General features: G+C 52.1%; 1 protein-coding gene across 6 annotated transcripts in view; it reads left to right on the top strand.

The window, feature by feature from the left end:
- Nucleotides 1-2,012: 2,012 nt before the first annotated feature.
- Nucleotides 2,013-12,090, top strand: part of Myl2 (myosin light chain 2) — a 14,340-nt gene continuing 4,262 nt past the window's right edge. Inside the window, exons 1-5 of one of the 6 annotated variants that reach the window (XM_087579044.1) lie at nucleotides 2,013-2,367; nucleotides 4,318-4,418; nucleotides 5,006-5,226; nucleotides 10,239-10,328; nucleotides 11,265-11,340. In XM_087579044.1, the coding sequence (XP_087435170.1) occupies nucleotides 2,318-2,367; nucleotides 4,318-4,418; nucleotides 5,006-5,226; nucleotides 10,239-10,328; nucleotides 11,265-11,340 (538 nt within the window). In that variant the 5' untranslated portion in view covers nucleotides 2,013-2,317. Of the gene's footprint in view, nucleotides 2,368-4,317; nucleotides 4,419-4,684; nucleotides 5,227-9,413; nucleotides 9,446-10,238; nucleotides 10,329-11,264; nucleotides 11,341-12,090 lie in introns of those variants that run through there. The other 5 variants (XM_087579047.1, XM_087579046.1, XM_087579045.1 and 2 more) reach the window with 5 other exon arrangements.

Below are 12,090 nucleotides of genomic sequence, written 5' to 3'. Positions count from 1 at the left end.
AACCAAGATTAGCCTTCCCACGGGACTCCTTCTGCTAAACAATCCCCATTAAAAATCACAATTTCAAACCCAGTTTTTTATCTTTTATTTATTTACTTACTTATTTATTTATTTATTATGTATACATCATACAGCTTTCTGCCTGCATGTATTCCTGCAGGCCAGACGAGGGCACCAGATCTGATTATAGATGGTTGTGAGCCACCATGTGGTTGCTGGGAATTGAACTCAGGACCTCTGGAAGAGCAGACAGTGCTCTTAACCTCTGAGCCATCTCTCCAGCCCTCAAACCCAGTTTTACCATTCTTTTTTTTGGAAATGGAAACTTCTAGAAGACCCACTCCTTCTTGCCTGTCATGCATCGCTTCCCAAAACTTGACATTGGCCTCCTGCCTGGCCTTGGGTTCCAGAGCTGGGTGTCTAAGCCTTGTTGATTACAGTTTTGTCCATGGGATGTCCACAAGGTGTCCTGTGGGCATGGGGCGACTATAGTCATACAGTCGCCAAGGGCTTGACCTTTGACCTCTCGGCCATCTTCTTCTTGCCCACAGCTCTGACTTTACAGGGATGGAGCTTGACCCCAGCCACTACAGCACGGTGGCTACATGAGCAGCCTGAGGAGCCATATTGTTCATGATGTCCGGTTTGCATCCCGAGTGGCATCCAGCCGGGACCAGCACCGAGCAGTATGAACTTGCCCACTTGCACAACAGGCAGCAGGCAAACAGCAGAAGGAGGGAAGGACACTTCTACTCTTATCCACACTTAAGCAAGCTTGGCTTGGGGTGGGGGCAGGGATCCAGGGATTTAGATTTTTCTACAGTTCTAGGTGCTGGGGGTGGGGGTGGGGCAGACAACTCTCTCAACACCCCTGGAGTTCTGGCAGGGGATGAATACTCAATGAAGTCAAATCCCCCCAAATCCGGAACAATGTTGAGTGCTGAGAGGAAGAACAGGAGTTGTGAAAATGGCAGTTAGTGGCTGTGTGTCATCCAGGGGACAGGAGAGGCTTGGCTGCGCCCTTCGGGACACCCGCACAATTGCTAGGAGTTTATTGAGTTTTGATGGAGGCATAGGAATAATGTTATAGACACAGTGACCTGGGGCCAGGGGAGGGGGAGGGAGTCCTGCACTTAAGAGTGAGCCTAAGGGCTCAGCTGTCACCCAACACCAGCCAGCCAGCCCCAGGACCAGGTTCAGAGCCATGCTGTACTGGCCACCATCCCAGCGACTCATTCTTTTCCCCCTGGGGATGGTTGGCAGCATCTAGGAACATTTCAGTTGTGGCCATGTGGCAAGGAGAAACTGCTTCTGGAAACAGCTAAGTGGGGACCACAAAGGTGGCTGGCCCCTTGTCCTGCCAGAGTGGCTCCCATCAGAGCCAGGAGTATCCACAGAGCTGAGGCCACCGGCCTGTATGCCCAGGCTCAGAGGCCCCACAGAGTGTTGGCTGAAGACTTGTCGAAAGGCCCTTCACCCCATGCCCCCAGGTCGCATGACTGAGGACCTAAGCAGGCCCTTTATATAGATCAGAGGGCTACGAAACCCTCTGGGCCATCCTGGTTCCAAGTTCCTCAGTGAAGGGGCTGCAGACAGGTCAGGCCACAGTTGTCGCTGGCCCACACAGAGGACAATGGCCTGATATGCCAGGCACGCCGTGACAGCTGCCTGAGGGCATCTGAAGGGCACCATTAAAAAGAGGACCTCCTGAGATTGTGTCCCCAGCCAGCCAGGCAGCCCAGGCTGAAAACACGATGGGAGAAAAAGAGACCAACAGTGTCTGGATCTCAGCCAGCGGGGGGGATATCTGCTCCAGAGTGGGGGACAATGGGGACAGTTGGATCCCAGGCTAAAAGGAAGTAGACAGAAACTCCAAAAACCTGGGCCAAATCCAGTGTTGCCCAAGGCAGAGGCTCTGGCTATGGCTCCAACAGCCAGGATCCCATCTGACACTCAGTTTTTTTTATCTGAGAAATGGACCCTATATAAATATCGGCTTATGGTGTGGTTTGGGATGAAATAGGCCGGGAGGAGTTTGGACAGTGCCTGGCGTGCCTGGGGAGGCAGGCAAGCCAGTGACAAGCACTTGGTGTTGCTGGGGACTCAGTGCAGGAAGATCACTGCAGAGGCTGGGGAGGCTGCAGTGGGAAGCCGGCATCCACTTCTGAAGACTCAGTCCAAGCCAAATGCATGTGTCCATTTGAACTCAGAGCTCAGAGCATCTGTCCTTGAGAGTTGAATGTCCACAGCCTGGAGCGGGAAGTGGGGCCAGGAAGGCTGAAGACAGTAACCTCAGTCTCTCTGTACCCGGACCCCCATGATGTGTGTCCGGGGGTCCGCAAAGGCCACCTGCAGCCACAGCACACAGTAAGTACACATCGGCTGTTGGCCACCATCAGAGCAACAAGACTAGCGCTCTTGGCTTGTTCGTGGGGTAAAGATGCCAAGGTTCGGTCTGGTGAATTCATGTGTCCAGGGCTCCCCAGAAAAGCCAACCTAGAACCCCAGCGTTCAATGACTGTAGCAATCTAGTCAGTCAAGGTCAACCACTAGGCGATCTTAACTGTCAGGCTAAGGAGGGGAGAATAGTCATCGGAGTAGGACAGAGAGGAAAGAGTTGGGGTTCGTGTGTGTGAATGAAGTGTGGGGTAGGGTGGGGAGAGAGGGGAGACCTCAATGTGATTGGGAGCGGCTGCCGTAAGCAAGCCCCGGGGCAGGATGAGAGGGAACTGTATCCACAAGGTATCCTAGGGACGGGAGAGAAAAACATTTTGGCTTTGAGTCTGGAGATCTGAGAGAGTGAGAGAGGCACAAAAGAAAGGGGTTGGGGGATAACTAAGACAAGAAAGAATTCACACAGTGGCACTTCTAGGTCCAGCCAGTGTTGGGTGTTTAAGAGCTGACCCGACTGAGCACATCAAAGAGCATTCTAGAATATTCAAGGTAGTACCTGTGTGCCCATCTTCTATGGAGTGGAGGCCTGGTGCCTGCCACAGTCACCCAGTGGCTCCCAGAATGGGGCTGATCTACCTCCCCTGATCCCCTCTGGCTAGCTGGAGGGGCTGCCACGCTCTGGGGCAGCTGTCTGCCAACACCTTCATGGTCTTGACAGGAGAAGATACGTTATCCCTGCTGACAGCAGCCATCAGCCACACTCTAGGAAGGCAGGCAGTGCCTTCTACAGAGATGTGGTCTTCATCACCCTCCTTAAAGGGCCCAGCACACAAGGCAGGCTGGTCATGGTAAGGCCACCTACAGAAAAGACCAGGGAGCCATAGTAGGGGCCTGACCTCATCCAGTTCTGCCTTCCAGAGCACCTAGGCCGCCCCCACTCTCCTGCCGCTCACAGGGTTTGTGGGCTCTGCTATGAAGTTTTAAAACCCAGCCAAGTAGGCCTGGAACAAGGGGCCTCCTTGCTCCTGACGGCAGAACCACACATAGTCATTTTGACAGTTGGCACGAGAAAGGCACCTGCAGAGAAGATGAGTTCAAATCCTGCCCAAGCTGGGCACGGTGGTCCAGGTCTGTGACTCCCGACACTCACTTGGGGAGGTTAGGGCAGGAGGATGACAAGTGTAAGGCCAGCCTGGGCTATGTAGTGAGAATCTGTCTCAAACAGACAGGTAAAAGGCTTAAGTCAAGCCAGGCAATGGTAGCACACACCTTTAATCTAGGGAGGTAGAGACACATAGATCCAGGCAAGCTGGGTCTACAGAGTCTCAGGACAGGCAGGACCACACACAGAGAAAAATAAAGGCTCAAAACATGTCTGCCCCCCCCAGGTCCCCAAGTTGCTCACAATTTATCCCAAAGTCTACTTTAACAGAAACCCGGTCTCAGACTTTGTTTCTCTTTTAAGATTTATTGTGTACGTCTCTGTAAGGATATGCCCATGAGAGTGCATTGCCCTTGGAGACCAGAAGAGGGCGAAAAATCCCTGCAGCTACAGGGATTTTTGAGCCTCCTGGCGTGGGTGCTGGGAACTGAACTCCATTCCTCGAGTTGTCATAACACCCAAGCCCTCTCTCCAGCCCTCATTTTATCTGTTTGTTTGTTTGTTTGTTTGTTTGATTGTTTGTTTGTTCGGGCCAAAGCTAGGAGCTCCAGCCTGTCTTTTCTCTCTCTCTCTCTTTTTTTTTTTTTTTTTTTTTGGAAGCTGGGGACCGAACCCAGGGCCTTGCGCTTGCTAGGCAAACGCTCTACCACTGAGCTAAATCCCCAACCCCCAGCCTGTCTTTTCTAACCCGCCCTCGTGCTCTAACATCTCCCACTCTGCTGTGGGCTGACTCTTCAGAAAGGCAACTGTTACTTTAACAGACCCCCAGCAATGCTGAGCCACCATCCAGAACCTGAGGCCAGTGAAGCATGGACCCTCCTTCCATGGGCATCCTCAGAAAGCACTGGGAGCCCCGGTAAAGGTATCGGGCCAGGGTTCAGATGGAGACCTTGACTTTGGGGCTCTGCAGTGCCCACAGCCTGTGCCAAAAAACGGAAGGTCACTTCCAAGCTTGCCTCACCTGATCAGACCACTCCCTAAACCTGGGGGGGAATGGTGGTAGCAGGAGTCCCCAGGTGAACCCCCACAAAATAATCACAAATGTTGACATTGCCAGAGCACACATGATAGGGCTTCTCATTTTGTCCTCATGACAACCCTTGGGGTAACATCATGCCCACTCTACAGATTAGAATACTGAGGCTGAGAGAAAGCAAAAACCTACCGGATGTCACATGGCTGCTCAATGCCCAAGCAAGGAGAATGGAGAGAATATTCCGGAAGGCTCCAGTCTCACAGATGACAAATGCTTTGTCACATGTGGATCTGTGGGCCAAAGTCCTCTGTCTCGATCTCCATAGAACCCCAGATATTCCCTAAACAGCTGAGTCGCTTCACCTGGCCCCGGCTCTCTGCCAAGGACCATGCCAGACGTCTTCAGGGTTCCTCTAACTTGTTCTGAGCACGGGAATCTCTTCAGCCCCCAGAGCTGTTGTTTCCTCTCTGCAGACAGCCCCATGTGGCACATGCTGATTCCCCACACCCAGAATCATCATCAGTCACATCTGCTCATCCTTTCGTGCCAAAGAAACATTTTTTTTCAGTCTGGGATTGATGCTGGAACCATCCCATCCTGTAACCGGCTTCTCCACCTCCAGTGCAGACGTCAGGACTTGAAGCTCCATCTGCTCATTTCCGGATGGCCCTTGGATTTCCCTGAGGAATTTGAGGTTTTTGTTTGGTTTGCTTTCTTTGTTTGCTTAGAGGAATGGCCAGCACTTACTTTGTCTTTTAAAAGCAACGGTATTGGGGTTGGGGATTTAGCTCAGTGGTAGAGCGCTTGCCTAGGAAGCGCAAGGCCCTGGGTAAGGTCCCCAGCTCCAAAAAAAAGAACCAAAAAAAAAAAAAAAAAAAAAAGGAACGGTATTTAATGGGTCAACCCAGCCCTCAGGAGATGGAGACATGAGGATCAGGATTCTAGGTCATCCTTTGCTACGCAATCAGTTCAGGGCCAGCCTGGGCTACGAGAGATCCAATCTAAGACAAAAAATTAAACAAGCAACGACAACAGAAATTAAAATAAGTGATATTCTTTCTCTGTATATTATACTGTAGACAGTTGGGGACACATCCCCGAGAGTCTGGAAGTTCATCTCCACTGAGTTAATGATTGTTGTTACTATAACCCAACACCAGAGTCTGGTCTGTTAACAAATACAAGAGATTTATTTCTTCAAAGGGTGCTGAAAGCAGAGGGCGCAGAACCCTGCTTTCCTCTTCTTACTAAGTCAGTATTCCCGTCTGGGGTTGGGGGAGCAGGTTAGGGGGAATCCTCACGATGTCACCTAACCCAGTGTACCTCTCCTAGACCTCACCTCCTATCACTACCAAACTCGGATTTGGGGATCAAATTCCCAAGCCAGGAGCTTCAGGGAGACACATGTAAACCCCAGTATCCACTGACTCCTGGTGTGCACCCGATCCTGCACACAGTAGGGCTTCAATAAATACTTAAAGTCCTTAGAATTGGGGTAAAATCGTTTTTGTTTATAAATATGACCCACATTTTCCTCTCTCATCTCTTAATATTGTCAAGAGTAATCTCTCTCTCTCTCTCTCTCTCTCTCTCTCTCTCTCTCTCTCTCTCTCTGTGTGTGTGTGCACGCACGCACGCACACATGTGTTTGTGCGTTTGTGTGTGTGGGGTCACATGCAAGAGGGTTCAGCTACCTGTCATGGGGACCTGTGTATGCACGTAGAGGTCAGAGGTCAACCTTGGGTGTCATTTTTCAGAGACCATTTTATTTTTTAAGGCAGGGTCTCTCACTGAGGCATGGGACTTTCTGTTCTTAGGTTATACTTGCTGGCCAGTAAGCCAGAGAGACCGTCGGACTCCATCTCTCCTGTGACAGGCTTCTTTAGCGACGGGCTTCAGACCCACACCACCCATGACCAGCTTTGATGTGGGTCTGGGGTTTGAGGGGTAGAATTCAAGACCTCACGTTGAGCCATCAACCCAGCCACTGAATGTAATTTATATATTATCTGGTCCTTTTGGGGGGGGGGGTGTTGTCCTTTGTTGTGTATTATTCTGTGCGTTTAAACACATTTAAGCTTTTTTTTTTTTTTAAAGATTTATTTATTCTATAAGTACACTTGTAGTTGTTTTCAGACACACCAGAAGAGGGCATCAGATCTCATTACAGATGGTTGTGAGCCACCATGTGGTTGCTGGGATTTGAACTCAGGACCTCTGGAAGAGCAGTCAGTGCTCTTAACCACTGAGCCATCTCTCCAGCCCCCTTTTTTTTTTTTTTTTTTTTTTTTTTTTTTTTTTTTTGACTACCTGTGAAGAACACTGAACATCCAGAAAGGCTAGGCAGAGGCTTCGCCGACGGGGATGTGAGCCCAGGAATGCTGGCAACTGCCAGGAGCTGGACCGGGCAAAGGAAAGGATTGTCTCCACATCCACGGCAGACGCGGCCCTCTGTCCGATTTCTATTTCTGACCCGCATCTCTGCCAGGTAGCCGGCTTGGCCGCTCTGAGCCCCCGGGTTTACCGTTGTATTTTTGTAACAGCATGGGAAAGCAATCCACTCGGGTTGTTCTCGATTGTTCTGGAAGCTCTGACGGTTCCACTCGGGGCTCCTGAGACTCTGCTTAGTGGTACCCAGGACTGATTCTCGGAAAGTTCTAGGCTGCAGAAATCTCACACGCACAAGAGTTTGGAGTCACAGGATGGGTGTCCGCCAAGAGCCTAGGGACAGAACGTTGTCAGCCCCTGTGCCCGGACCCTGTGGACTGTGAGAAGAGCAGAGTCCCACCCCCAGGCCTTCTTGGACCCACCCCGGGTTTTCCCAGCATCCTTCCTGCAGGACCGGACCCCTGGCTGAAAGTACAGAAACCCTAGAGTCTGCAGCCCATGTGGCTGGGCCGCCATGTTTCCAGAATCCTCTGGTCTAAGGATCCAGACCTCTTACGGAGCCCAACAGCTCAAGGGACAGTTAGCATGTTCATGTGTACTGGGAGGAGCAGGAGCCAACAGAGGTCATGAAGATCCACAGGGGCTCCGGTTCCGAGGCCCTTGGGTTTTATCACCAAATGTTTCCCACCCAGCAACATAAAACAGCTTCTCAGACAGCGCAGTGGACCAGTGGACCACAGGGACAGATCACCTCTGTGGGCCCAGACTCATAGTAACCTCTAACCTCAATCTCCAGCCTCCCACAGTCATTGTCGGTCACCTTGTTTCTCAGCCACCACACTTGGCAAGTCACGTGTGCCTCAACACAATCTTCAGAAGCCAGGGGGATGGGGTTTTGTTTAACTGATGGGTGTTTTGTTTTGTTTTGTTTCATTAACTGTCACGTAGCCCAGGCTAGCCTTGAACTCACTATGTAGGCAAGCATGACCATGAACTTCTGATCCTCCTTCCTCAGTGTCCTGGGATAACAGGTGTGTGTCACTCCCTACCCTTCTAATAGCAATATGTGGCCACATGTTTGTGCCCCACAGGTTGAGACCATCTTGACCTGAGGAAGAAATAGCTAACACTCACCTCCTGAAGGTTGCCTGGATCTCGTCTTTGTCTTTCCAGCACTCAGGAGTGGGGGGGTCAGAAGTGCAAAGTCAGCCCCTGCTACATAATGAGTTCAAGGCTCGCCTGGGCTACATGAGACCATGCCTCAAAAAGAAAAGGAATTGGTATAGTGACATACTCTGGTCCTCCCAGTACTTAGGGACACAGAGGCCACTCCACCACCATCTCCAGCAGCTGGCCTGCCTCCCCGAGCCTCGTTTATTTCATATCAATGAGATGGGGACCCAACTGCTAAGGTGACCTTGCACCCACGGGGTGACTGGAGACTTGAGAGTGGAGGGTTTATCATTTCTCCAGTCGGTCAGCAAGTGGTCGCCGCCAAGAAGGTTTTGAGTTCAAAGTAGAAGATGGGACAGGGAGAGACCAGCGAGAAGACCCCACCCTGGAGCTGACTGTCCCTGTGCGGCTGGGTGGGGACACAAAGCAGAGAAGCAGAGGCAGAGAACAAGGGTGGGTGACATTTGAGCAAGGATGGGGGTGTGCCAGAGGCTGCCCAAGATGCATAGGTGCAAAGGCCCTGAGGTTCGAGGATGCCTGGATCCGGAATCAAAGCTCAGGCTCCTCCCTCTTCCTCCTCCTCCTCTGCCCCCTCCTCCTCCTCTGCCCCCTCCTCCTCCTCTGCCCCCTCTTCCTCCTCTGCCCCCTCTTCTTCCTCCTCCTCTTCCTCCTCCCCTCCTCATCTACCTCCTTCTCCTCCTCCTCCCCCTCCTCTTCCTCCTCTGCCCCCTCTTCCTCCTCCTCCTCTTCCTCCTCCTCTTCCTCCTCCCCTCCTCATCTACCTCCTTCTCCTCCTCCTCCCCCTCCTCTTCCTCCTCTGCCCCCTCTTCCTCCTCTGCCCCTCTTCCTCCTCCTCCTCTTCCTCCTCTGCCCCCTCCTCCCCCTCCTCTTCCTCTTCCTCCTCCCCTCCTCATCTACCTCCTTCTCTTCCTCCTCTTCTTCCTCCTCTTTCTCCTCCTCCTCCCTCTCCTCTTCCTCCTCCTCTTCTCTCTCCTCCTCCTCTTCCTCCCCCTCCCCTTCCTGGGTTACTTTTCCCCATTAGACAATGGCAGGACCCAGAGCACAGAGCATCGTTCCCAGGCCAGGCCCCAGCCACTGTCTCTTTAACCTTGAAGGCATTTTTGGGTCTCACGTGTCCACCCAGGCGGGTGTCGGACTTTGAACGGCTCTTACTTCAGAAGAACGGCATGGGGTGGGGGGGCTTAGGTGGCCTCTGCCTCACCTACAACTGCCAAAAGTGGTCATGGGGTTATTTTTAACCCCAGGGAAGAGGTATTTATTGTTCCACAGCAGGGGCCGGCCAGCAGGCTCCTTGAATTCTTCAGAGGCAGCAGCCAGCCTCAGACACCATGGTGAGTGGTCAGTGGACCCTTGAGGAAAGATGTAGGGTGGGTAGCAAAGAGACCCCCTCAAGTCAAGGACCCCATGGAGGAGGAGGGAAGCCCTCTTAAGAGACCCTAGCCCTGGATGGACAAGGACCTCGCACCCTCAGAGGGACCCCAATCCGCTTCCCTAAGGAGCCTCAAACGTAGCTCCCCAGGAAACTTGCAAAAAATCAAGGAGAAATGGGTTTTGTTGGGGGGGCGTCTGCTTCCTGACCTCAAGAAATTGGTAACTCCCAGAGCTTGTCAAAGGAGACTGAAAACTTTTAAAGATCAAATTGTAATGTTTTTCGCCATTCAGGCAGCCTTTTTTTTTTTTTTTTTTTTTGGTTCTTTTTTTTTCGGAGCTGGGGACCGAACCCAGGGCCTTGCGCTTCCTAGGCAAGCGCTCTACCACTGAGCTAAATCCCCAACCCCTCAGGCAGCCTTTTAAACTTGAAAATGTAAAAGGTTTGTCTTCCTTGAAATATTTGTGTCTGCCTCCCAGAGCAGATAGCCCCCAGCTGCTAGTTAGAGACGAGGCTAGGGGCGCAGAGTGTATGCGTTCCTGTGGCTGTGTGACCTAAATAAGCGACTCACCCTCTCTGAGCCTCTAGTACCTCTGTCTCCCTGGTGGAACAGAGGAGAGCATTAGATAATGTCTGAATGTCTTGGGGGTGTCATTTCATCTCTCCTGTTGTCTGGGGACCACTCACCAGGTGACAGGACCCGGAGAGGTCCTGATCCAGCGGTTCAGCATGTCTAATGAACGTTTCCTCTCCAGTCACCAAAGAAAGCCAAGAAGAGGTTAGAGGGCGGAAGCTCCAACGTGTTCTCCATGTTTGAGCAGACCCAGATCCAGGAGTTCAAGGAGGTGAGTGTGACAGGGTCCCTGGCTCCCCAGATATAAGGACACCCAACCAGGGAAATGATGTGTGCCCTGGTGTATCCAGAACGTGTGTGAACCCCCAAAGAAGCACTTGTTCATAGTAACTTGTGCGGATTATCCGTGAAAGCACCCCTCCCCCTCCACCCTCATTGAAATGCAGGGGTTTTTTTCAGTAAAGCACAGGACAGCATAGACGCTGGGTAGCCATAGTCACCCATTGGGGGGTCCCACCAGTGCTGTCCCACCAGCACTTTGGCTGCCCATATCCTGAGGGAGAGAGCCTCCATGCCTCCTGTGCTTGTTAGCGGAGGGCAGACAAAAAAATGAACCGGGGCGGAAGAGAGGGATGAGGGGAGAGGAAGGATGGTGGGACCAAGCCCAGCCTCTGGCTCCTGTGACCCTTCCCGGTTTGCCTTTCCTGCCTCGGTTCCCGGTGCGCCGGGCTGAGCAACATGGTGTCCATCTGTGTCCCACACTGTTGTGTTCCTGTGTATGAGCCATGGAGAATTTCCTCCCCAGCCACCAAAGCGGGAAGGACATGGCAGCCTCGGGCAACTGAGTGTGGTTCTGTGAAACCCATCGCCCTCAGCAGTGGGGCTGTGCCTTACAGCAGGCGCTAAACTAAAGAGGCAAAGTGAAGCCACTGACCGTGGCCAGGAAGGACAGGCTCACGGTCCTGTCCCTGCAGCAGTTCGTGGTCCCCTCTCTCACCTGGCCCTTGGGGGAAAGGGGTGAACAGCTGCAACCACAGAGGCACATCTAGGTAGGTTCTAAGAGGGTACCTTTGTCCCTCCTAACTCAAAAGACAGGAAGGCCACCCCCTGCAGGTCACCAGGTTTTACTTTTGCCGTGTCCCCTCCCCTCCCCAGCTGAACCTCTTGTCCCTGCCCTGTCTCAGCTGAGCAGTGACCCTCCCTACAGGCCTTCACAATCATGGACCAGAACAGAGACGGCTTCATTGACAAGAATGACCTAAGGGACACGTTTGCTGCCCTCGGTATGTGGCACTGACCCTTACCCCACACCAGGGAAGGGGTGGAGGGTGGGGGTGTGGGCATCCAAAGAAGCCGAGAGCCCATTTGTCATCTGCCAAAATGGCTCAGCTGCTATCGGCCCTTTGGAGCCACTCCAGAGGCCTTTACATGATTTCTCCTTTCCTTTCAACCCAGGGAGAGGGGGAGGGGATTTTTTTTTTTTAAACAAATTCCCAGCTCGAATAGAAAACTCAAATTACGGGGGTTGGGGATTTAGCTCAGTGGTAGAACGCTTGCCTAGGAAGCGCAAGGCCCTGGGTTCGGTCCCCAGCTCCGAAAAAAAAGAACCAAAAAAAAAAAGAAAACTCAAATTACTAGGAAAAGAAAAAGAGAGAACAAAATTACCCAGAAGGCTACACTCCTTGAAATCCTTCCATATTACTGTCTTTCAAGTTGCCGGGGGTCATCCCGGTGGGGACTTTAACATCTCAGCAGTGTGAGCCTGGCTTCCAGCACCACCTGCTCCTGTCCTCAGAACCCAGAGCCAGGATAAGCAGCGCTGGGGGCTTGTTCACCTTTGTGACTAATGCAGCTTCTCATGTTAAGAATACAATCTTGAAGGGGTTGGGGATTTAGCTCAGCAGTAGAGCGCTTGCCTAGCGAGCGCAAGGCCCTGAGTTTGGTCCCCAGCTCCGGAAAAAGAAAAAAAAAAAAAAAAGAATACAATCTTGACAAGGAAGGGACCAGTCTAGTTCACACGTAGATGGTACTCG

The sequence above is a fragment of the Rattus norvegicus genome, chromosome 12 (assembly GCF_021556685.1).
Source record: "Rattus norvegicus strain SHRSP/BbbUtx chromosome 12, alternate assembly SHRSP_T2T, whole genome shotgun sequence".
Classification (NCBI taxonomy): domain Eukaryota; kingdom Metazoa; phylum Chordata; class Mammalia; order Rodentia; family Muridae; genus Rattus; species Rattus norvegicus.
Note: the sequence above shows the minus strand (reverse complement) of the source record. Positions and strands in the feature narration are given on the sequence as shown.